This window comes from Bison bison, unplaced genomic scaffold (genome assembly GCF_000754665.1).
Source record: "Bison bison bison isolate TAMUID 2011002044 unplaced genomic scaffold, Bison_UMD1.0 scf7180017864249, whole genome shotgun sequence".
Taxonomy (NCBI): domain Eukaryota; kingdom Metazoa; phylum Chordata; class Mammalia; order Artiodactyla; family Bovidae; genus Bison; species Bison bison.
The window spans coordinates 2,531,173-2,556,765 of NW_011494821.1; the positions used below are offsets into that span (position 1 = coordinate 2,531,173).

At 43.2% G+C, this 25,593-nt stretch overlaps 1 protein-coding gene across 1 annotated transcript in view; it reads left to right on the forward strand.

Annotated features, from left to right (window-relative positions):
* Positions 1–25,593, forward strand: part of ZZEF1 (zinc finger, ZZ-type with EF-hand domain 1) — a 95,506-nt gene that overhangs the window by 31,715 nt on the left and 38,198 nt on the right. Inside the window, exons 13-29 of the mRNA XM_010847465.1 lie at positions 192–407; positions 2,028–2,128; positions 2,663–2,832; positions 3,646–3,779; positions 7,136–7,206; positions 8,145–8,259; positions 10,734–10,893; positions 11,942–12,063; positions 12,170–12,292; positions 13,186–13,352; positions 13,437–13,518; positions 14,326–14,527; positions 16,156–16,304; positions 17,985–18,225; positions 21,063–21,142; positions 23,893–23,986; positions 24,970–25,438. Of these exons, the coding sequence (XP_010845767.1) occupies positions 192–407; positions 2,028–2,128; positions 2,663–2,832; positions 3,646–3,779; positions 7,136–7,206; positions 8,145–8,259; positions 10,734–10,893; positions 11,942–12,063; positions 12,170–12,292; positions 13,186–13,352; positions 13,437–13,518; positions 14,326–14,527; positions 16,156–16,304; positions 17,985–18,225; positions 21,063–21,142; positions 23,893–23,986; positions 24,970–25,438 (2,696 nt within the window). The remainder of the gene's footprint in view (positions 1–191; positions 408–2,027; positions 2,129–2,662; positions 2,833–3,645; positions 3,780–7,135; positions 7,207–8,144; positions 8,260–10,733; positions 10,894–11,941; positions 12,064–12,169; positions 12,293–13,185; positions 13,353–13,436; positions 13,519–14,325; positions 14,528–16,155; positions 16,305–17,984; positions 18,226–21,062; positions 21,143–23,892; positions 23,987–24,969; positions 25,439–25,593) is intronic.

Genomic DNA, 25,593 nt, shown 5'->3' on the forward strand with positions numbered 1-25,593 from the left:
CATTTGTATTGTCTCTTTCCTGTTTGCTGTAGATTCTAGACTTATACTTTGTGTCTCCAGGGCTAGGCGTCGTGGGACCTCATTAATCATGAAAGTCACAGGGAGACCTGCCCAGAATGACCTTCACCTCCCTTTCATCAGTACCTGGAGCTTCTGAGTCCTTCTCATCACGTCTCTCTTGTTCTTTCCAGTATTTGATGGTGAAGTTCCTCTGCACCCGCCAGGAGTCGGCAGAGCGCTTGGGAGTACAAGGCTTGAGCATCAGTGGGTACCTCCGGCCTGCGAGAGCAGAAGCCGAACAGAGCATCGTCTGTGCTCACTGCAGAAAGGGCACGGAGGAGAGTGTCTGCGGGGCCACACTGCTCCTCAAGACCCTTCAGTTCATCCAGCAGCTCGCCCACGACCTGGTAGCGTTTACTCAGTTGTTAAACCTCATTCCTTTGGGAAAAGTAAATGATGTGTTTGGGGGAAGGAACACCATCCCGTGAAACCTGGCCCTGCTGAGGCCATCAGTTTGAATGAGGATGGCAGGTGTCATTGCTGTGATGATGTTGGGAATTCAAGGGGAGTGCGGTATGGGGCATTGATGGTGTCAGTAAGTGGAAGACGAAGTGGCCTGTGATCACCCTGAGGTTTCCTGGAATAGACCTGCACAGAGATCTTAAAGATGCCCAGCTGTGGTTGCCAGGGATCACTGGGGAGCCAAAGCACATTTATGGGATTTATGTCTTCTATAAGTCCTACAAGTACTCCTGAAGTGTAGCTGAGTTCTGTCTCTTTATTTGAACTCCCGAAATAATAACAGGATTTTTTTAAAGTTGAAATATAGTTGACTTATATTATTAGCTTTAGGTGTACAACATAGTAATTCAATATTTTTATAGATTACACTCCATGCAAAGTTATTACAAAACATTGGCTATATTCCCTGATATGCATTATACTCTTATAACTTAAAATTGATGTTATCCTGATAGTTTGTACCTCTTAATCCCCTTCACCTGTTTTGCCCTTCCTCACACTCCTCTTCTTGCTGGTAACTAGTTTCGTTCTATGTATCTGGGAATCTGTTATTATATTTGTTTGTTTCATTTTTAGAGTCCACATATAAATGAAAGCTTACAGTATTTGTCTTTTTCTGTCTGACTTACTTCACTAGAGTAATACACTCCAGGTGTTGTTACAAATGGCAAAATTTCATTCTATTTATGGCTGATTAATATTCCATTGTGTGTGTATATGTATATGTATGTCAGATCTTCTTGATATGTTCATCTGTTGACGGACAATTAGGTTGGTTCCACGTCTTGGCTATTGTCAGTAATGCTGCTGTGAATGTTGTGTTTTCGATACCAACTTTTACAGTCACTAATAAAAGCACAGTGACAGCCCACTCAAAGATGTTTGCAGTTGTCACCATAGAGAATGTGGCTTGTGTCTCAGGAATCTGATAGAGCCCTCTCGTGTGTGGGATGCAAGTGTCTACTCTTCACCTTCATTCTGCTTCATGGCACATTCAGAGACTGATAACTCAGTTGGTATGTGCATTGTTTGGTCTTTGGAGCTCTCCTGTCACAGCAGAAAGCAGCAGATGAGAGAGAGGTGCTTAGATGTAGCAAGAGCGTTTACAGCAGGATTGATCTTTCAGCCTGCGTTCAGGGAAGGATCAAAACAAGCTGCAATATGATCCTGGACAGTAGTCATCACCAGGTAAAGGTTCCCTCATGTCCTAGGTGTCGTATCTGTGAAGTCAGGGAGCTTTCACAGGCGTGTGTGTGTGTATGTTACATGTATGTATACACTCACATGCATGTGTACACACACACACACACACACATATTTTATAAAGTTTCACACCCCAAAGTAGTTGTCCACAGATTGTCACTTAAAGGTCACATCAGTTAATGTTGGGATTTTCATATGAGGAGCTACCTTACCCCTTAATAATGAGAAGTAAATGAGCCATTACGATATTTCTCCAAATGCATTTTTCTGTTTTATTTTTTCTGGTTTTTATTATTTTTTAGGTACAGCAGAAGGAAAGTGGCTTAAAATACAAGTCTTTTCTGGACTTTGCGGGTCTTGACTTGCAGATCTTCTGGAATTTTTACAGTAAATTAAAGCAAAAGTAAGTTGGAATCTATTACAAGATGATAGTCATGTGGAGCTACCCTAGTGGCTCAGATAATAAAGATGATAGTCCTATAAACACAACTGAAAACTCTGAGTTTTGCTATTCTAAATGAACAGTTGGGTTTTTTTTTTTACCCCCCAGGATTTTTTACTTCCTACTAGTTTATCTTGTTCTGATTTGAGAAATTTTGTTATTGTTGAAAATAATATCTTACATTTCTGTAAAATACTTTATTTGGGCAGTGTTTTTGCAAGCATTTTGCCCTTTATATTACCTTGTAATGAGAGCCAGATCAAGTATTATAGTGTCTACATGTTTACTGCTGATGAAACAGAGTCAGAAGTGCATTTCTTTGCCGCAGAGTAGGCAGTCAGACAAGGTCTGTTTCTTCAGACTCCATACCTCGTGCTCTGTTCTTTTCTACTGAGCCTGATGCCTAGTGGGGAGAGTCCTTCGTAGATAGCTGTGGGACTGTGAGGGAAAAACAGCTGGCCCTTTTGCTCTCTGATGGTCTTTGTCTTTCTGTAGCCCCAGGGAAGAGTGCATCTGTGCCCAAACTCTGCTTCTGCAGCTCCTCCAGAGCTGCTTCTCGGTGCTGCAAGGAGATGCTCCCGCCGCCGCTGAGGACGCCAAGGCTCCAAGCCCGCGCCCTAGGCCAGTGGAGGCTGCCAAGGAGCTCTACGCGCACCTGTGCAGTGGTAGGATTGGGGTTCCTCTTCACTGTGACCCTGTTCTGGTGGCCTGCAGGGCCTCTCGCTGTAGAAAACCAGGGGTTCTTTGACCATGCAAACCCAGTAAAAGGTTTATGTCTTTGGAAAATGAGTTTCCTCAATCTTCTTTGAATCATTGTTTGGAGTTCAGAATTTAGTCCTCCTCAATGCCTTCCTCCTGGTTTCTGACATATAGTTGTGTTATACTGAAAGTAATTATTATCATACTCTCCAGTCTTTTTGCCTTTTCATACTGTTCATGGGGTTCTCCAGGCAAGAATACTGGAGTTGTTTCCATTTCCTTCTCCAGTGGAGAATGAGATGGTTAGATAGTGTCATGGACTCAATGGACATGAATTTGAGCAAATTCCAAGAGATAGTGGAGGACAGAGGAGTCTGCAAGCTACAGTCCATGGGGTTGCAAAGAGTCGGACATGACTTAGTGCCTGAATAACAACAACATTCAGTCTTTACTTCAGCTAAGACACAGGGATAATAAGGCTGATAGATTGAAGGGGGGACATGGTAATGCTGATTGAGAATAAGACGTGATTATCTGAAGTTATTTTTAAGGCTTTGCAAGTTGTGTCTCAAAAGAACAGAGAAATAATGAAAGAAAAGCTGGAACATAGGGTCTTTATTTTTGTTAAATGTAAACAACAAAAAAATAATTTCTTTACACTGCCTAGTTTGTGCAGAGGTATTTCTTTTTTCTGGTAGTGAGTTTATGGGCTAAAGCAAATATATATATTGTAAGTGAATAAATGGGCTATATTAAAGCTGATTGTTCATTTTTATCAGTGGTGGATAGGTTGGATGGAGACTCTGTGCCCATGGAAATACTAAAACAAGAAGTCAGGAATACCCTTCTCAATGGGGCTGCCATCTTCTTTCCTGATCGACTGACCCGGCGGAATCATCTCTTCACCATGATGGTAATTATTTATGTTAAAAGTGGAGATTCCACTCTTGACCTATCTTGGCATGAAACTTAGTAGTTTTCATTTTCTCTGATAGCCTCTCGGTTTCCGTTTCCCACAGGTGTATTTAATACTTGCTGTATGCAGAGTTTTGTTGGGACACAGGTATCTAAGGACATAGCACCATACTCAAGATGGGGATGGCAGATAATCCCGACCTCCATTTCAGAACCTGTTGTATCACAAGGGGAGGGTTTAGTCTCCTTCATCTTTATGACATGCCTACAACCAAATGCTCTTTTTAACAGTTTAACTTTTTATTATGGGAAAATCTAAATATAGAACTAGACTAAATAATACATATCAGTCCCTCCAACCCCTCAAATGTACTCATCACCTAGATTCAGTAATTACAAACTCACGCTAAACTTGTTTCACCCATTACATACCTCACATACTCCTCCCCCCACACCATTATTATATCAGAGTAAATCCTGGACTTATTCGTTAATATTTCAGTTTATATCTATAAAGAAAATACAATTAAGTTTAATCCTCAGCTGCATCCTCTCACCCAAAATCATGATTGAGTTGGAGTTATCCTAGGAATGAAAGGATGGTTTAACATTAGAAAATCAGTCAATGAAATCAGAGAGGAAAAAAATCATATTGACAACTACAGAAGATACTTTAATAAGATTTAATTCGGATGATGACTAAAACAACAAAACCTGTACAAACTCCCCTAATCTGGTGGAGGGCATGTATCTAAAACCTACAGAAATCAATGTACTGGTCTTTGGATCACTGACTCATCCCTTTCAGAATGAGCTATAAGCCAAGGGTGCTTACTGTCACTGCTTCTCTTGATATAGTATTAGGAGGCCTAGCCACTGCTGTAGGACAAGGAAAAGAAATTTAAAAAATAACAGAAAGAATAAAACATACAATCATTATTAGTCTGTTTAGACAAGCAACTAAATAGAATTACTGAGAAGAGTTGATGAAGCAAACGAGATGCAGCATTTTAAAAAGGCATTTCTATATGTAACCGCTACTTAGCACATGCAATAGAAGTGCCCTGTCAGATGCATAAAGCCCTACAGAAACAAAAAAGGGAGTAAAAGAAGCATACAGTGTCGTCCCTGTTGCCACATGGCTGCAGTACAGCTGGGGACACTGCTGCAAGGAAGAACTGACCCCAGGTTGCAATAGGCATTTTAGAGGGCAGTTCTGTTAAGTGGTTGAGGAAGGTCAGAGAGGAGAGAGGATCTTTGGTTGGTTTCAGCTGTCTATAAAACGTGCATATCAGCTTGAGGGATCAGGCTTTATTTTTTTTCCCCTTCCAGTTTTATTGAGATATAATTGACATACAGCATTGTATAAGTTTAAGATATACATTCATCATGAAATAATTATCACAATAAGTTGAATCAACATCTATCATCTCATATAGATAGAAGATCAAGGAAATAGAAAAAAGTTTTTCTCCTTGTGATGAGAACTCCTAGGATTTACTCTTTTGTCCACTTTCATATGTAACACACAACAGTGTTGATCACATTTGTCATATTGTACTCTACACCCCCAGTACTTATCTATGTTATAACTGAAAGTTCATACCATTTGACTGCTTTCATCCAGTTCTCCCCATCCCTGCCTCCAGCCTCTTTTTCTGAGTCTCTTTGTTTTTTGAAGTATAATCAGCCTACAACACTACGTTATTTCCTGTTATACAACATAGTGATTCAGTATCTCTATACATTTCAAAATGACCACCATGCTGTCTGTGACTTGTCACCATATGAGAATATTATTTAGTTATTGACTGTATTCCCACACTGCTTTTCATACCTGTGACTAATTTGCAGCTGGAAGTCTGTAGTCTTAATCTCTATTATCTATTTCTTTCCTCCTTCCACCCCTCTCAGCTCTGGGAACCACTGGTTTGCTTTTTGTATCTATAACTTTGTTTCTGTTTCATTATGTTTGTTCATTTGTTTTTTGGGTTTTTTTTAGATTCCACATATAAGTGAAATCGTACAATATTTGTCTTTCTCTGTATGACTCGTTTCACTTAGCATAATACCCTCTAGGTTCATCCATGTTGTCACAAATGCAAGGTTTTATGGCTAATATTCATACATACATATATGTATGTTGTATGTATGTATATGTATGTATATTTCACATCTTCTTTATCTGATCATTGATGGGCACTTAGGTTGCTTACATATCTCAGCTTTTGTGAATAATGCTGCAATGAACATAGGGGTGCATATATCTTTTCTCATTAGCGTTTTTGTTTTCTCTGGATAAATACTGAGGAGTGGAATTACTGGATTATGTGGTAGTTCGGTTTTTAATTTTATGAGAACTTTCAAAAGCTGTTACTGTTTTCCATAATGGCTGCACCAGTTATATTCCTACCAATAATGCATGAGGGTTCCCTTTGAATCAGTTTTCACTTTGTGAGAATAACGGCTGACAGCATCAGCTGACATGACCCATTGGATTGCGGGCGAGTCTCTGTCCTACTTGTTTGCTGGAAGCATTTACCAGGCAGCTGAGCAATTTTTTTTTTTTTTTTTACTAGCCTGATTCCCACACAGAAAAATAGAGGATATGGGACCTTTTGAATGACATTGTTGTCTGTTAGTAGAGCAGCTCATTAACTTTTCCTTTGTCCATCTATCTTAAGGGCTGCATTTTTTCCCTATTCTCATGCAGATGAATTAAACTGCTATCCTTTGTGACCATATCTTCTCTCTCCCACCCTCTAATGCCAGGCAGGGCCTTGGGTCTTAAATTCTCTGGAAATCCACCCCCACCCCTCCCGTGCCTTGGTAGCAGTAAATGTTCAATACATTTATTGAATTAAGAAGAGAAAAAAAAAACCCTGCAAAGTAACCCATAGCCTCATCAGGGGGTGTGATTTCTGCAACTGTCACATTGGCTATTTGGACTTATACAGAGAAAGCTTAGATCCTGTTTTTAAAAAAAATAGGAAGCTCATAAAAAATGCTCTCCGTCTCTGCCCCCTCTTCTCAGGATGGCATGCCCAGTGATGAAAGTATACATCTTTTGGAAGTCACCTTCCTAAACATTTGCATAAGGCTTTCCTACAGGAAAGCTTCAGCATGTCAGCTTCAGCAGTGAACAAAAGTAAGCCTGCCTGCCCTCTTTTATTTAGGCAGGGAGTTCTGCTCCCTCTTAGCGCTAGGCCAGGTCTCAGTCCGGCCCATTAGGTGGTCTGCCGACCCCAGTGTTCATCATGTTTGGAACAGTGGGCCATGGTATTTTGTTCTGCTCAAGTGCTCTGGAACATCCATGGAGTAGCTTTCCTGAATGTGCAGTTTCTTGTTTTCTAGAAGAATGTCACCGAGCAGGAACACAAGCAGTCCATGCAGCTCACTTTCCGCTCACTCTGCACGTATTTTAGGTAAGTTTCTAATTCTTCTCTTGTCCGATACTGCAGATCTTCACAAGGTTGTTTTCCTGAGCTCTCCCTTCCTTTCAGGTGCTTTTGGAGTAACCATGTACTTCCCTCAGTCAGCCAGGTTTCTAGAGTGAGGTATCACTGGCCTTCGACGTGACTAAAATAGTGGTAGAACGATAGTCTTGTCAAGAGCTGGCTCCAGCCCCAGTCACTGTAAGACGATTTAGAGTGGAGCTCACTGGGAGTCTCCTTGAACACTTCAGTTTCTACGTAATTTTTGAAGACAAAAATAGAAACCGCAAGAGTTTGGGCTAAAAACCCAACTACGTGAAAGCCCAACTGCAGGGGCACGGAGCGGTAGTTCAGCAAACAGTGTGCTGGGAGCGGTGACATGGAGGCTGCCGCCTGCTCTGACTACCAGAGAAGCTTATGGGCCTGTAGGTTGCATTATTGGAGGTGTAAAGTCTTGAAGGAGGGAGGGGATTAAAGCCTGAGCTGTCTGCAGGTAGACTGTGCCTTGTATGGACACCAGGCTCAGAGAAGTCTATAAGATGTCTTCAGAATCAAGTATCAAGAATGATGAAAGGACCTGAGGCTCATGTGAAGAGCCTTTGAAGATGCAGGGAATATTTAGCCTGGATTGTCAAATTAGCAGTCATGAAATTAGGTGTATTTCCTGTTGGTAGCCAAGGTGATTTATTCATAGTGTTTATTCCCTGGCATCTTTTCTAAGGACTCGAAGATTTATGGGCCTGTGCTTACATAAGGACTTATGGATGGACAGTGGCACAGACCCCACTGGAACCCTGACCTTTTCTGACTCAAACCCCTCACATGCCATAGAACTGACACTGAAAACTTGCTGGGTTCTCTTTTGAGGTAGAAAGCATGAAAATCCCCTTCCTGACACGAGGTGTCATGACTGCTTTGTGTCCTTCCAGTGATAAGGATCCTGGCGGCCTTCTGCTGTTACCTGAGAAAGGCGACCTGGCTGACATGGATATCAGCGAAGTGCTAGCGGTCATGAACACCCTGCTGTCTGTTGCCGCTCGAGAGGTAACCAGTGCCGCTCCATTTCCTTGGCTTCTTTAGGAGACAGGGAGGAGCAGTCATGGCTCCTTCCGCTTTAGCCCTCGTTTTTGGTGTGACTGTAACTCCATGCCTTTGAGCACAGAGCTTCCCTGCCTGCCTTTGCTCCACGTCAAGTAAGGGGACGTTTTGCCCCGAACAAGTGAGGGGACGCTTCCCTGCCTCGTGGTAGTCGGCCAGCAGTAAATACCCGAACGTGCCCATGAAGACTGCCTTTGAAGAAGAGGAATGGGTACTTACTGATGCCCTGGTGTCAGTCAGTGAACCCAGCACTGAGTCATGTATTTGTGCTGTGAATTCTGTGGGAAATCACTTACAACTGTTTTTAAAATTTATGATTACTTTGCAAATCTTCAGGCTGATCAAATCTGAAAGGATGATCTCTTTTCTGTGCTAATGATTTTTAAAATACTTTTTTCCTTTTTTTTCAACATGAAGGGGGAAAGCTTGAGAAAGGCTTTTTGGAGAAGGTGGTACTGGAGCTCCTCATGAGCCCACTAGTAGCGTCTGACCAGGCAGAGAGGGAGGGGTGTTCTTGCTAGAACAGCATGTGTAACCGGTGACAAGATGGGGAGGAGCCGGAATTTGAAGAGGAGAGTGATAACAGCTAGACTTTGAGCATGTTGGGTTTCTGGTCTGGCAGGACTTCATGTGACAAAGTCTGGTTGAACACTTAAGCTGAGTCAGTGCTGGGAATGGAGATTTGCCATCATTAACCAACCAGTGCTGGTTGAAGCCGTGAATGTCGGTGTCCTCTCATCACCTGTAGGCATCTGCGTAGATAGGGTGGCCGGGAGAGTAAGAAGGCCTGGCAGGAAGAAATTGAGGAGGGATAGAAGCAGAGCAAGGAGGGAGTTTAAGAAGGACCGTAGTCGGCAGAGCCCTCAGGACTTAGATCAAAGGGGGAGGCTTTCTCTGGGCAGTGACCAATGCCTTTGAAGAATGGTATCAGAGAGTGGTGGGGCCCGAAAAGGTAGAATGACAGAGAGGGGAAAGGCAAGGGCAGCAGGTGTGAGCAACTCTTTCAAATGGAATACATGTACCAAAAAAATGTATGTTGATGGGCAATTTAAAGAAATGGCTATTTTAAGAACCAGAATGTTCCCAGTATTTTTGAAGTCCATTCTTACCCGCTGTGCTCTTCCATGGCTCCCCTTCCTTCTTCCTCACCAGAGGGAACCACCATTTTGAAGTTTATAGTCATCACACCCTTGTTTTCGTTTCCAGTTATGCCTACATAGCAGGCCTGTTCCGCCTGGTTTGGGCTTTAATGGAATCATATGGTGTGCAGTCTTCTGGGACGAGCTTTTCTTCACTCAGCGTTTTTGAGAGTCATCCATGTTGATGTGTGTGCTACGGTTCGCCCTCCTCCCCCACCCTTCACTGGTTCACAATATTCCTCTTACGCATCTGCTACAATTTATTTATCCACTTTATTTTGGAGGGATAGTTGGGTTGTTTCCAGTTTGGGGCATTTACATGGAAATTTTATGCTTTGTAGATATAAGAATTTATCTCTAGAGGTTAGGTGATTCTCCAGAGAAACTGGAGAATTAAGATGGTGGTTAGAGAGCCATAGGGGGATAAAGAATTGTTTTGTAAAATGGGTGTTTTGTTTTAGTTTGCAGTGGTGTATAGCCGATTGACAGTGTTGTAATAGTTTCACGTGTGCTAAGTCACTGTAGTCGTGTCCGACTCTTTGTGACCATACAGACTGTAGCCCACCAGGCTCCTCTGTCCATGGGATTTTCCAGGCAACAATACTGGAGTGGATTGCCATTTTCTCCTCCAGGGGATCTTCCTGACCCAGAGATCAAACCCATGTCTCATATGTGTCCTGCATTGGCAGGCGGGTTCTTTACCACTAGCACCACCTGGGAATAGTTTCACACGAACAGCAAAAGGACTCAGCCACACATATGCATGTGTCCATTCTCCCCTAGACTCCCCTCTCATCCAGGCTGCCACATAACATGAGCAGAGTTCCATGTGCTATATATAGTAGGTCCTTGTTGGTTATTTGTTTTAAATATAGCAATGTGTCCATGACCATCTAAAATGCCAGAGACTTGATTGAAGGCTCAGAGGAAGGAGCCAGAGAAAAAAGGAATTTTTGAAGATGAGAGAGAGGAGGAGAGACAGACAGAGAAACAGAGAGAGAGAGAGAGAGAGAGAGAGAAGGGGAGATAACTAGGGTGCAGGGCTCCTAAGGGGCAGCAGGGGATGGCCCACAGAGTTGAAACCATATGTAAAGGTTCTGAAAAACCAGAGAACAAGAGAGGAGTTTTCATACTACCATGTTTCTCAGTCACTTTGGGGTTGTAACTATTCCCCACTTGCCTAAATCTCTTCACTTCTGACAGCTGCTCTCTTAGAGAACGCCCTGGCTGTGTTCTGCAAGTGACCTTGTAAACGCTCTCCATTTGTCTCCTCTTGTGCAGTGTGAGCTGTTGATGGTTGATGGAGCTCAAAGGGAGGTGGGCTCTGTGCTCTCCTCCCTGTTCTGGTCTGTCCAAGGGAGCCTGCTCTCCTGGTGCTACCTGCAGCTGAAGAGCACTGACTCTGGAGCCAAGGATCTTGCCGCCGACCTCACTGACAGATGTAAGTGTCAGTACAGAATCCATGAAAACAGACAGGTGTTTGGGTTTGGCTCTGTGTGTGTGCTGTCATCTTAGTACTTCATGCATATTGTAGAGTGTATATGGTTTTCGTTTCGTTGTTACAAATCAGATCTGTCTTCGGGTTGTTGTTTTTTTTCCTTAAAATAGAATTCTGTAGCATGTCTTTTTGCTCTCAGTTTCCTTTCTGAATGTGGTAGTGTCCCCAAATGTGTTTATTGAAGGGCTGAGTCATTTCACAGCCTAAACATTGCCTCTGCAGTCACACAGACTCTGAGATGAGTGCTGTACCATCCTCTTCCGTACAGTCTGTCTTCCCTCTTTCAATCAAATTATCCAAAAAAGGAAGTCTCGAACTTTCAAAATCTAAGGTATATGTGAGCACTTCTGTGATCCTTGCTGATACTGAAAATTTTCAGATTCATGTCCCATAAATCCCCAGAAAATCATAGGAAACCCAACAAGTTCTGGGAATTTATGGAAAAATCAGTTCCATCAAACCTGATCTCAGAGCTGTGTCAAAAAGCAACAGCTGGCTTGGTCAGCCGTGTACTTTCATTTATAAAAATCACACCTCCACCCCACTGAAAAGTAGCAAAGACAAAAAAAAAATCCCTCACTTTTAAGAGTAAACTTCTACTGAGGTTCGCAGTGGTTTTCCCTCCCAGAGGAAAACACTTGTAGGACACTTGATGGCCTCATGGACTTCCCTGGTGGCTCGGCTGGTAAAGAATCCGCTTGCAATGCAGGAGACCTGGGTTTGATCCCTGGGTTGGGAAGATCCCCTGGAGTAGGAAAAGGCTACCCACTCCAGTATTCTGGCCTAGAGAATTCCGTGGACTATAGGCCATGGGATTGCAAAGAGTCAGACACGACTGAGTGACTTTCACTTTCACTGATGATCTCATGGTCTTTCTGATGAAGTTCCTCCACAGCTCCTGTGACCCTCTCCAGCTTTGTCCTTGATGGTGACCAAGCAAGTGATGTTTCTACCATAGAAACTATTAACTCTTCTCCTTATGTTTTGGCAGATGTGGGGCAGTTTCTGGCACACGTGAGAGTGATTTTGGAATCCCTTTTGTCACAGTATAGTGGGAAAACCATAGTAGAAAAATTATGTAACTCGGTGTTTTCGATGGCAGCTCGCCAGCTGGTAAGACAGAGCGGCAACTGTTTGTAAGAGGCGGGAGGGGCTTGGTCATCTGCATCCCTGGCTGACTCTGAGGCGGACGCTGAGTGCTTCATTCATCTTCCTTCAGGTCATCTTTCTGCTGGACTTCTGCACATTGGACATTTCACACTGCACACTCTTGAGAGAGTTCAGTGCCCTGACAGAGCTGCTGAAGGAGCTCTGCAGTGACCCCGAGGGAGGAGTGAACAAGGTACCTCGAGCTGGCGTTTGAACGTGCCTTATAGCCCCTCTCAGGGGCACCATGCCCATGTGTTATGAGACATACCACTCAGTACAGGTCTACACAAATAAGTTGCCTCTAGAAGAGCTCCCTCTGTCTTACCAGTATTTTTTCAGTGTTTATCAACTTTATCAGTGTTGGTTTTGCCAACAAGGATAATTGCCAGTCTGGGTTGATTTGGCATGGTCAACATTAGACAAGAGACACTGAGGAAGCTGTACATAGATTATTTTCATCATTGTGTAGCACATGATGTTATATAAAAACCATATAAATGATTAACCAGATTGAAATCCAGAAGGGAAAATCTGTTGTTGAAAGGCAAATTAGAGGGTTTGTTATTTAAAAGCATTTTCTCCCTTACTCAATCTGACAGGACTCAAAGCTTTTTCAGTGTCTTCTTTGGATCTCACAACTCTGGGGAATTCAAAGGACATATATTTAAAAGCCCATTTTAAAGAAAAAAAAGCAAAGACTGAAAAAAGGAGGGAGAAGACAGGATAGGCTCGGGTTTGCCAACGTCCCAAATAGGGGTGTCAAGTCTTTAAACCACTGGAAATTCACACTAGTACTGGTTTCTAAGAAATAGTTCTCACAGATAGTCATAATTAAAAAAATAAAAGCTAATCGGAGTTACTATAGTGCAATAGAAACCCCACGTGTACTCTGCTGAATAAACGCATAGTGTATCTTGGTCGATGCGTATACATGAGAACGTCAGGTGTAGCCTTAGCCCGTGTGGTGATTTGTGTGGGGGTGTCAAAGGCTGCCATCGGGGGCGCTGATGCAGGACACAGCTTCCTGTGTGTGGATGGACGTAGAGTGACAAAAGCCCTCCTCTCTTGACTCGTTTGTCTGCTTAGCTGGATGTCGAGACTTGGCAGCAGGAGCGCCCTGTGGTGTTACACACGTGGACCAAGGAGTCTGCCCACAACTATGAAAATAACTGCCACGAAGTGTCTGTCTTTGTCAGCCCAGGGGCAACCTATTTCGAGGTGGAATTTGATGAGAGATGTGAAACTGAAAAAAGGTACAGCTCATCTGTTCTTTTCTCCCCAAGCAATAATGGATCAAAAATGAGAGAAGGAAAGTGATAGAGGTTGTGCTTTCACAGGTATGATTATCTGGAATTTACCGACGCCAGAGGTGGGAAAACACGCTATGACACAAAAGTTGGCACTGACAAGTGGCCCAAGGTGAGTGGTGTTTCCAGAGACTCATAGGAGGCCTGTTTCCGCAACAGTTCTCCTTTTATCAGCCTCAGGGGATAATAGAGATAATGGTCTTTGAAGGGAAGTACTTATATTACACTTTTGTGAAAGGAAGTGTTGATACTAGAGTTCAGCACCTGTTTTGTGATTAATGTTTTGGGGGTACAGCCATGGCAATTTGTTTATGTTTCGTCTGTAGCTGCGTTGGCATGGCGGGGCGTGGTTGAGTCACCACACAGAGACTTTATGACCCAGAAAGTCTAATAACTTGCTCTCTGGTTCTTCATAGGAACGATTTGCTGCCCCTGGTGTATATCACATAGTCCAGAGTACATGGCGGATTGTTATCCTTAGTAAGAAGGGCCGATCGGTCCAGGAAGGCCCCAGCCATGGTGGTGAAAGCTAGGATTCTCTCATAGTTAGGGCCACGTGGTCTCTGGAGCTGGGAAGTTAAGTGTTGCTTCACTGTCAGCGGTCTTGGTTGGCAGCAGAGGAGCAGGCAGGATGGTCTCTGGCTGAGTAGGTGGTGGGCAGATGGGCATCTGAGATTTAGGAAACCGACCAGCAGTTTTCAACTTTGCTTCTTCATAAGGTGCAGTGGTGAATTTTCTGTTTCCTTACTCCGTTGTTCATTTCTCCTTTAGTACTTTGGGAGGGGGTGATAAGACATAATGGTGAGAATATAGGCCAGTTTTAAATTTAGACTTTTTTGAGTCAAGAAGAACACGCTTCTTACTGAAATGCTGCCTTCTCTAATTGGTTTGACCACATGACTTCTTTGTTTGTCTCTAGAAAGTGACCTTTAAGGCTGGTCCCCGGCTGCAGTTTCTCTTCCACTCTGACAGCAGCAACAATGAGTGGGGCTACAAATTCACCGTCACCGCCTACGGCCTACCTGATGTCGCTGTGTCTTGGGGGCTGGATTTACAGCTCCTGGTGTCCCGGCTGATGGGACGCCTTGCTTCCCAGTGCATGGCACTCAAGTCCGTGCACCGTAAGTCCTTGAACTGTCCCTTCCCTCCTTGCTACAGCCACACTGAAGAGCAAAGTGGTACCCCCGTCCTGTAAGTTGTCTCCAGGCAGAGCAAAGGGACTGATAAAGTTCCCTTTCAGTTTCCTTGCTGCTGCTGCTTCTGCTAAGTTGCTTCAGTCGTGACCGACTCTGTGCGACCCATAGACAGCAGCCTACCAGGCTCCGCTGTCCCTGGGATTCTCCAGGCAAGAACACTGGAGTGGGTTGCCATTTCCTTCTCCAATGCATGAAAGTGAAAAGTGAAAGTGAAGTCGCTCAGTTGTGTGCAGCCTAACCAGGCTCCTCCGTCCATGGGATTTTCCAGGCAAGAGTGGGGTGCCATTGCCTTCTCCATCAGTTTCCTTGAGAGCCAGCCAAAGTAAAATGTCCCCTTGACACCAGTTTAATCAAGTTGCTTGACTCGGACACTGGGGCACATCACCAGGGCCACAGTGGTTTCCCTGTCTATGGAGAACAAGTCAGGGAGGGGGCTGGTTTTGGCAGCACTGTCCTCATTTTTTTTGTTAAGTTTTGATACCCTCCAACAAGAAGGGAGAAATTCAGAATAAGTTAATTGTATTCTGTGATTATGTGACTATTTATGTGAATATATGTGAACATGGATTTTACCTTAAAGTGACTCTTCAACTTATGTGTTAAATTCATCCAAGAATGAATGAAACAAATAGAATGAAGCTTTCTAGTGTAATCTTTTTCCTGTATTATTTCTTGAGTTTTTCTCCTTTTTAAAGTAAAACATCATGGAAAAAATCGCATAATGGAAAAAGGCTAAGGGGAAAAGCCATTTTTAATCCTAATACCCAGGCATAGCTATTATTAACATTTTAATCTATTTCTACCTAGTCTTTTTTTCTTTATTTATTGATAAACACATATATGGTGGGTATTTTTCTATTACTATTATTCTTTTTACAAGCTTGAAAGTGAAAGTGAAGTTGCTCAGTCATGTCGGACTCTTTGTGACCCCTTGGACTATGCAGTCCATGGAATTCTCCAGGCCAGAATACTAGAGCAGGGAGCCTTTACCTTCTCCCGGGGACCTTCTGAACCCGGGTCTCCTGCATTGCAGACGGAATCTTTACCAGCTGAGCCACAGGGGAAACCCAAGAATAGTGGCGTGGGTAGCCTATCCCTTCTCCAGTGGATCTTCCCAACCTAGGAATCGAACTGGGATCTCCTGCATTGCAGGCGGATTCTTTACCAACTGAGTTACCAGGGAAGCCCTTTTACAAGTTTAAGTTTACAAATTATGAGCATGGCATTTCTAAGTGGTCTCCTGTTATACCCAAGAGATGGTTCACATTCTGTTTTCGGTTTGCTTCATGGCTTAGTTATTTCAGAGGGATCTCGCCTGAACCTGTCATACAGAATGGCAGCATTTGGGGACTGCCTGATGGTTGCAGCTCACCAGGGCGTGTGTTTATGAAGGGTCACAGTTAGGTTCTGCCAGGTGTGGGGAATTCCCTGCAAGTCTTAGTGGCCAGGTTTGTTTTTTTTTTTTTTTTAAGCCTTTCCTTCATCAGTTCAAAGATTCTCAGTATATTAAGGGAAAAATAGAACTCTCATAAGCCTCCTTCTTCTCTTTGCAGAGTTAGGCAGTAACATGGCAGTACCTCAGGCAAAAATGGCATTAGTCCTAAACTCCCCCTTGTGGAAACCTGTCTTCAGGCACCAAATACATCCAGAGTTGGGATTAGAAGCAAGCTGGCCCACTCACCCACCCCAGGATAATAAGGAGGTATTTACTTTTCGCTTATCTGTGTATTTGGAATGAGAAATGTTTACTGATGTTTGTTACTTTAAATTATAAACATTTGTGTATGTATCTTATCACCCCCCACGAAGCTATTAGCTCCTCGAGGACAGAAACTAGGGTCCTCACAGGGGCCAGTGTAACGGGTGTTCAAAAGTATCAACTGACAGACTCTGCAGTGGTAATATAGTAGGTGCTCATAAATCTCTCTTGATGGCCTTGTTTAAATGAGTTGAGTTTATTTCCTGTGCCTGCTGAGTCACACTTAAGAACAGATGGTGTATGCTATGCTTATTTATTCTCCACGGGACAGTAGCACATTATTTAGGCTTATAATATTATAAACTAAACAAGCTTTTCCACTATGTCTTTTTCATCTCTGTCCCCCTCTCTCAGTTCTACTACTTTTCTCCCTTCTTCCCACTTTCCCCCACCCCAATTCTTCAGTAATTAGTGGCTGGATCCAGGGACTCTTCTTAACTTCTCTGCTCCTTCAGACCCTTTCTTCTTGTATTCCATGGCAGTCCACTGTCTTCTCTTACATGTCTCCACTCCCCCTGCCTCCTTTATTGACCTCTCTTCTTCCTTCTTCTATAAAAAGTGGGCTTCATTCAGGCTTTCTCTGCTTTCCTGCAACCCACAAAGATGTTATCTTGTCTCCTCTCTTCTGTCGTCACATCTGTGTGGAAAAAACCTAAACAATCTGTTTCCAGCCCTGGTTCTTCTCCCAGGCTCCAGTCACATATGCCTATCTTCCTGTTAGGTTATTTCCATTTCAGTGTTCTGACTCCCTTTAACTCAGATGTGTAAAACCAGGATGTCTCCCTGGACTGTTTGCTCCTGTTACTGTCATTATTGTTCTCCCAGGCATAAGCCACTGCGACCTAGCATCACCTTTATCCTCACCTTCTTCTCCCCTTTCCTTCCAGTCAACTGCAAGCCCTGTGGATTCTTCCTTGATATCTCTTTCCGTTTCCTCTGTCTCCATCTTTATCCAGGCCCTCATCTCGCACTTGCATTGTTACGTTGGTACCTACCAAGTTTGTTTGTTTTTTTTAAAATCACTGCATTATCTTGTCATTCCACTGCCAAGCACCATTAATGGCTCCCCGTTGCCCACAGGGTGAAGTCTAAACTCCTCAGTGTGACAGTCAAGGCTCTCTACAGTCTCCTTTCACCTTACCTATCTGACTCTAGTTCCCACCACTCCCCAGCTGAGACTTCAGGCCAGGTCAGTCTCCCCACTGGCTCTTAACTTCTGCTAACGGTTGTGTTCCTCAGGGCCAAACCTGCCCAGTCTTCAGGGTCCAGACCAAAACCCATCCCCTCCAGAAGGCTTTTCTTAATTACTTTAACCTGCCAGGAGCTCTCTCCTGTGAATTCTCAGCATTGGTGTCCCTTCTAGGCATTTGGCACTCGATAATCTCTATGCTTTATGATAGTGGTAGTTTAAATGCTTTTAATGTTTTATGTATGTTTACCTTTTTTTTTTTTTTTTTTAAATAACCTGTGTGTCTGTCTGATCTCCCCCAGATAGACTGAAACTTCCTGAGAGTGTGCACTGTGTTTTATACTTCTGCTTTGGCCTAGTAGTTGTTCAGTAAACTGAATTTTTTTAATGAATATGTTAAACATGATGGTTTTTCTTGTTTTTGTTGTTCCCAGGTTAAGAACATCCCTGATGATCACTGCCATCAATTTCTTCTTGATTTTGCACAGTCAGATCCTGCCCAGAACTTCTGTGGGCCATATTCAGAACTTTTCAAAGGATTCATACAGGCATGTAGAAAACAGGCCCCAAAGACAGATATAGTTGCTGGTTCCACTATTGATCAAGCTGTGAACGCCACCTTTGCTGCTCTGGTGTATCGCACTCCAGACTTATATGAGAAGCTGCAAAAATATGGTAACTTATACTACAGGGAATATTTTTGATCTGAAGGCCAATTGCTAAGTTTTAAGAAAGCTTTTCTTAAGTGAAAGTTTTAAAATGCTTTGGAGCATAAACATCCTTCTACAACTATAGACTTCATCTTGTCACTCCTACTGTGCCAATCAAGAGATTCGTGACCAATTTATAGTCAGCAGATTGCAATATATAGCAAGTAGCCTTGGGTTTCCTCATCAACAGGTAATTTATCTTTATCCGGAATTCTCATGGAAGACTGCTGAGAAGTTTAATGGAAAGAAAACTTAACTTGGGTTGTAGTTCCAGCTCACAAACTAGAATTGTGCAGCTTCAGATTAATCAGATAACCTTTCTGCACCTGAGTATCCTTATCTGTAAAGTTTAGAGTTGATAAGCTCTAACATGTTAAGAAATTCCAATCAAAACCAAAGATGTTTTGATAATTGAATGTGTACTAACCAAGGAAGAAAATGCAGGTATTAACTCTTACCTTTAGACTTGCAGCTTCTTGGTAGCATATTCCCTGCTCAGCTTCCTTTGTCAGTAGCATGCTTCTTGCCATTTCTTTTTCTCACGTCCCCTAGGGATACCCTCTCTGTGTATTTACAGTAAGTACAGACTAGAGCCTTAACAGGAACCACAAAGAGGGAGAGTCTCTCCCTACTCATAATCTTTCAGGGGAAAAACATTTCAAACCCAGTGTAAAGACAGGGTATGACTGTCCCAATCACTTTGGCAGGATGTCTGTTCCTTCCATGGTGCCAGTGAAATTAGCAGAAAACAAATGCTTCCTTCCTTAGAGTAAGTAGTTAATTGATTATTGTTCTAATTAGTATTATTACTAAGGATATTATTAGCACTGCTACCTTTATTGCTTAGTTCTTTGTGTCTCACATTGCAGAGTTTATTTCCGGAGGTCTAAAACATCTCAATTACTTGCTCAAACCTTAATATTTCCTTTAAGAAGCTGTTCAAATAAATAAAATTACACTGAAGCATGAGTGACTTAAGGAAACAGCTGTCACACGGAAGAGTGTTATCTTTGTTATGGGATGGGGGTGAACTGACGTCATCATGGTTTTGGAAAAAAAAAATTCAGTATATGTTTTCATAGTCAAATTGTAGTAAGAGAACTTGACAATCTTTGTTACCTGTGCAAGCTGTCAGTGGAAGGATAAAAGCCTTGTGAGTAAAAAGCTGAGATACAGAAGGTTTCCGGCTGGGGGAGAGGTCCCCCAGCTCTTTTTCCAATCATGTTCGTATCTGCTGTTGAGATACACAAATCAAGTATGGGAACAAGAACTATTTCACTGTGTACAAGTTGTTTCTAGAATACCTACCACAGTTGCTTTGAAGGAGGCACAATTGGTCCCAGTCCTTTTTGTCCCTGCCTCTGAGGGACTATCTGTGGATGCTTCAAGACTGATCTACTTTGAGAGTGGTCCTTGTCTGCTAACTTATCTTTGTCTAAAAACTTGTCACCCTTTTGGGTTAGAAATGTATGGGAATTTTTCAACTAGACTAAGCTGTTTGAGGGCAGGGGCCATGTTTGTTTTTCTCAGCATCGCATTCCCAGTACCTGAAGTAGAGCCTGGCACATTCTAGGTATTCAGAAAATTCATTGCATCAACTTTGGGTCAACAGAGTGTCACCCTGTTCTCGTATAGAATCCTTTGCTGTTTGTTTGTTTTAATATTTATTTATTTGGCTGCGCCAGGTCTTAGTTGCAGCATGCAGGATCTTCAGTTGCAACGTGCGGATCTTAGTTGCAGCGTGTGGAATCTAGTTCCCCAACCAGGGCTCAAACCTGGGCTGCCTGCACTGGGAACGTGGAGTCCTAGCCACTGGACCACCAGGGAAGTCCCTCCTTTGCTTTCAAGATGAAAAGAAGGGACAGGCTTCATAGGATTCATTACCAAAAAAAAAAAACTTAAAAATTTTTTTCTAATTATAAAAATAATACCTATTTATGTAGAAACTTACAAAGTACAGAAAAGCTTAAAGTAATTATCGACTGTAATTTCACCACTTCAAGAACATTTTTCTATGGTCATTTTTCTATGTATCTACCTGGCTTTTTAGTTATATGTATATATACGTATATGTACATACCATGTTTTTACTATGTTTTATTTTTGAAATTATTTATTTTATTCTATTTGTCTGCACTGGGTCTTCATTGCTTCATGCAGGCTTTCTCTAGTCGTGGCCGTTAGGGACTGCTCTTAGTTGTGGTGCAAGGGTTTCTCGTTGCCGCGGCTTTTCTTTTTGTGGAGCCACAGGTTCTAGGGCTCATGGTCTTCAGTAGTTGCAGCACATGGGCTCAGTAGTTGTGGCTTACAGGCTCTGGAGCATGGGCTCAGGCTTAGTTGCTCCACACCATGTGGAGCCTTCCCAGATCAGGGATCAAACCCATGTCCCCTGATTTGCAGACAGATTCTTATCCACTGCACCACCAGGGAAGTCCCGTATACTCTTTTTAAATAATATAATTTTGTATATACTGTTTCATAACCAACCTTTTTCACTTAATATATACCCTGAATTTTTATCATGTTAATAATTTTTATTTTGCTTTTACTATTTTTTATATTTTACCTTAATAGTACATCCATTTCAGATGCTGTTCATTTGAAAAACAGTTTGAAGTAACATAGGAACCCATTACAGGTGTTTGTAGTTTACTGATGGTTTTCCCCCCAGTCCTCTCTTACTACAGACAATGTGCAAGTGTCAGGGGAAGAGGTTTCCTGTGCAGAGATTGGGAAGTGACTTTGGGCTTAATGTTGCAGTAGTGAATTGTGTTAACTGAATGTAACCTCTCCTTTCCCCAGTAAACAGCGGGGGCAAGACAGCCTTGAGTGAGGAGTTTGCACAGGTGTATTCCTTGGCTGATGGGATTCGAATATGGATGGTAAGATGTTCTTTTGCGATTTTTATATATTTTGAGTTTTTCTACCATATCTTTGAATTAAGGTAAGTAGCTCTCTTCTCAAGAATATAACTTTAGGAATGTTTTTCAGAACTAAAGTTCAGTGATGCACATGGATAAAGGATAAAAAATAATTTAGGACCCTTGAAATCATAATTTGGTGAAGTTAGATTGTCAGAGTACACAGGAGGCGGTTGAGACCCCCTTACTTGCCTTCTTCTGTACCCCAAAGGCTGCTTCGTGGAACCTAACCTGGTAGACTAGGAGAAGAAGCATTGCGGTAGATTCTGGGCAACTGATGATGGTTTTCGGCAGAGAGGAGGCCTTTCTCAAAGGAGAGGGCCCTCTGCATTTTGGAGAAGTGATTCTGCGGCATTCTTTGTGACAGCAGTGAACTTGGGAGAGCGAGACGCCCATTCGTAGGGATATTGTATTACCATATCGTCCCATACTACGGTGAGAGTAGACGGAGTAGAGCTGCCGTTATCAGCATGGACGGCACTCACAAGTGTGACGATGAGCAAAACATAGCAAGCTGTAGAAGGCGTAGGTATGGTATTCCTCAAATAAAACTTAAACATTAGCCAGATCTCTCTGCATGTACATAAATACGCAGTAAAATTACACAAGTGCATGGAAATGATAAACAAGTAAAGGAGAATTCTTTTTATTTCTTAGGTGTGGAGATGAGTAGGTAGTATTATTTATATATATTTACAACCATCTTAATTAAATATTGTATAGTAATTGAGAAAGCAATCTTAAAATGAATGCTGCTGCTGCTGCTAAGTCGCTTCAGTCGTGTCCAACTCTGTGCGACCCCATAGACAGCAGACCACCAGGCTTCCCCATCCCTGGGATTCTCCAGGCAGGACATTGGAGTGGGTTGCTATTTCCTTCTCCAATGCATGAAAGTGAAAAGTGAAAGTGAAGTTGCTCAGTCGTGTCCGACTCTATCGACCCCATGGACTGTAGCCTTCCAGGCTCCTCCGTCCATGGGTTTTTCTAGGCAAAAGTACTGGAGTCGGGTGCCATTGACTTCTCTATTAAAATGAGTAGAGGATGGATAATAAGATTGAAAGCAAGAGGGGACTTCCCTGGTGGTCCAGCGGGTTAGACTCTGTGCTTCCATTGCAAGGGGCATGGGTTCTTTCCCTGGTTGGGGGACTAGGGTCCCACATGCTGTGAGGCCAAGAAATAAAAAAAGAAAAGAAGAAGCTTGAATGCAGGAGACTAGTTGTGATAATTAAATGAAGATGGCTTCTGCTACTTGGGAGGTAAGATAATTAGACTGTGTCATTGACGGGTATGGTGAAAAGGCAGATAGAATTTAGGACTGTTCTCGTGTTCCTGGTGGGGGTGACTTGGTGAGTGGGAAAAGTATTAACCAGAGTAGGAAGAATGGTCTTGGATCTGGGAGTGGGGAGCTAAGTTCAGTTTGGGACATGTTAAGTATGAGGACACCTAGGTTATCTAAGATATCTAGCTGGAGAATTTAATACATATAAAAGAATATACATCTCAAGGCAGAGGTAAGAATGACTTCAAATCATTGGTAATAGTTTAAAAAAAAAAAATAGTTGCATTTTTCTAGGAACAGACAGCCTTGGACAAAGTCCCTGATGATGAGAACATAGTTGGTGCTCAGTGTTGACTAGATAGATAGGTGGAGACCCGGATGAACAGGATCTCTCAAAAGAAATTTAAAGATATCATCATCAGAATGGTGGGCAGAGAATCAGTGTACTGACAGTGTATTGACAGAGAAACCAAGGCAGTTGTTCAGTCGTGTCCAACTCTTTTTGCGATCCCATGGACTGCAGCCTGCTAGGCTTCCCTGTCCTTAACTCTCTCATGGATTTTGCTCAAACTCATGTCCGTTGAGTCAGTGATATCATCCAACCATCTCGTCCTCTGTCTCCCCCTTCTCCCGCAGTAAAAGAAAGTGTGTCTGAAAAGTCAACTCCCACAGACAGCTAAAGTGAAAAGGGTTTGGCAGTTGGGACAAAGCATATTGTAGACTGCGCTCCTGGTTCAGCACAGGACAGACTGCCAATGACTGGACAAGATGCCAGCCTTCTCTCTTAAGACCCTGGCCTCCATACATCGTTGGTCTTCTGCCTGGGCTTTCAGCACCGTGGCACACACTGTGACCGTTGCCTGTGCCGGTACTAGAAGCACCGTTCTCTGCCCAGCAGTCTTAGCCTCACTTAGAGGCAGCCTCACCTTCAGAGCAGGATAGAGATCAAGTTTTAGTTCAACCTCTGCTGCAAACTGGATTGTGATTTTTGGCCACACCACACAGCTTGTGGGATCTTAGTTCCCCAACCAGGGATCGAACCCATGCCACTTACAGTGGAAACACAGTGTCCTAAAGGCTAGTGCTAACCAAGACCTCACTTTTTTATTAGTAGGTCAGCTTTAGGTAAGGGCCCCTCCATCTCCAGCGTTCTAGAATTTTTTTTTAAAGAATAGGATCGTGGTTACAAATCCCTCCCATATTAGACATAGTTGAAAAGGAGGTAGTTTTACAGATAGACCTTTAAGCAGCTTCAAATTCTGGATTATTTCTAGGACAAATGAAAGCAGTTCGGTCCTGTGTCCTCACCATAGGGCTATAAAGTTCTCTGGGATCTCAACACTGTGTGCTTTTGAAGTGTTAATAGTTTGCTGTGGCTGCTCTTCCTGCCCTGTCTGGACAACGTAACAATGTGGCTCAAACCCTCCCCCAGTTAGAGATGAAGCAGAAGTCCCTGATGAACCTGGGGAGTGAGGCAGAAGAACAGCGCGGTCCAGAGGCTGCTGAGGCAAACCCGGAGAGCCTGGGTGAGTGCCGGCTCCAGCTGTCATCTATCTCTGGGCCTTCCGTTCCCATTTCGTAGGAAACCAGCGACCCATCTTCTGGGTTAGTTTAGTTGAAGCTGTGTTTACCTAGAGAAGGTAACACAGGCACTAAAGGTCTTTTCCAAGAACGTGTCACAAATAGGGAAGTGCCAGTTGTTAATTGTTCATTGTGTGTGTGCATTAGTTGCTCAGTTGTGTCCAACTCTTTGAGACCCCATGGACTGTAGCCCACCAGACTCTTCTGTCCATGGAATTCTCCAGGTGAGAATACTGGAGTGGGTCGCAATTCTCTTCTCCAGGGGGTCTTCCCAACCCAGGGATCAAACTGGGGGCTCCTTCATTGCAGGCAGATTCCTTACCATCTGAGCCACCAGGGAAGCCCAGTTGTTCATTAGTATGATCCACATGGAGCCTTTTTAAAAAATACCTCTCTTAGGAGGCACCAAGTGCTTTTTGAGCTACAGCTCATTATATTTTTCAAAAAGTGTGTGTTTCTTGGTAATGTTATTACTTAAAACTCTCTTTAGTGAAATACACTGAAGATTTTGCAGAGGAAATAATGTGATGCTTGGGATCTGCGTGGAAATAACTCAGGGGGTTGTGGCGGGTCGGGGGGTGGGGTGGGGGTGGTGGTATTGGGAAAGACTGTCCTTGGATTGATAGCTGTTAAATCTGGGTGAGGGGTACGTGGAGGACTCCTTATACTATTCTGTCTATATTATATTAATATGTGTGAAAATGTGCACAATAAAACTTTAAGTGTGCTGATAGTGTTAGATTTTTCTGTGTATAATGAGAGAAAATATGATTCTCTTCTCTCGCTAGATGTGTACATCCCTGAATTGAAGGTATTTCCTGTCCTAAATTGTAGACTTTAAGTAGATTATTTTCAGTTCCAAAGTAGGCAACAAGTTTCATTTGGACTTTTTTTTTTCATTCTCCTTCTTGCTTTTTTTTGCGTTCAGCGAAAGAGTGTTATCAGAAGAGTCTTCTACTATTGAAATTTTTGCCCACGGGTGGAGGTTCAAAAGAAAGCTGTGACAGGTCGGTGGCCGTGGATGACACAGATCACCTGCAGCCACTGGACAAGCGCCAGAGGACAAGCTCTGTGGTGGAAGAGCATTTCCAAGCCTCCGCATCGCCCACCGAAGCAGCACCCCCTACTGCGGGAGACCGGAGCCCCGGCCTGGATGTGCAGCCCACGCTGCCCCCCAGCAGTGGCGCTCCTGCCTTGGAAGTGTCCTCCGTCCCAGCAGAGGAGCCCTCATCACCTTCCACTCCCACCCGGCGGCCTCCCTTCACCCGGGGGCGACTCCGGCTGCTCTCCTTCCGCTCGATGGAGGAGGCCAGACCGGCGCCCACGGTGAAAGAGAAGTACCCTGTGCTGAAGGACCTCATGGACTTCATTAAAGATCAGTCACTCTCCCACGAGAGGTGAGCACCTTCTCTTTTCACCTGCAGGTATCCAGTCTCATCAAAGACTCGAAGTTCATGTTATTCATAAAAATGAGCAAATACTACTTGGAGGACAGACCAAGATTTGTCTTAGAATCTTCAAGAAAAAAGCTTTTTTTTTAAAAAAAAAAAAA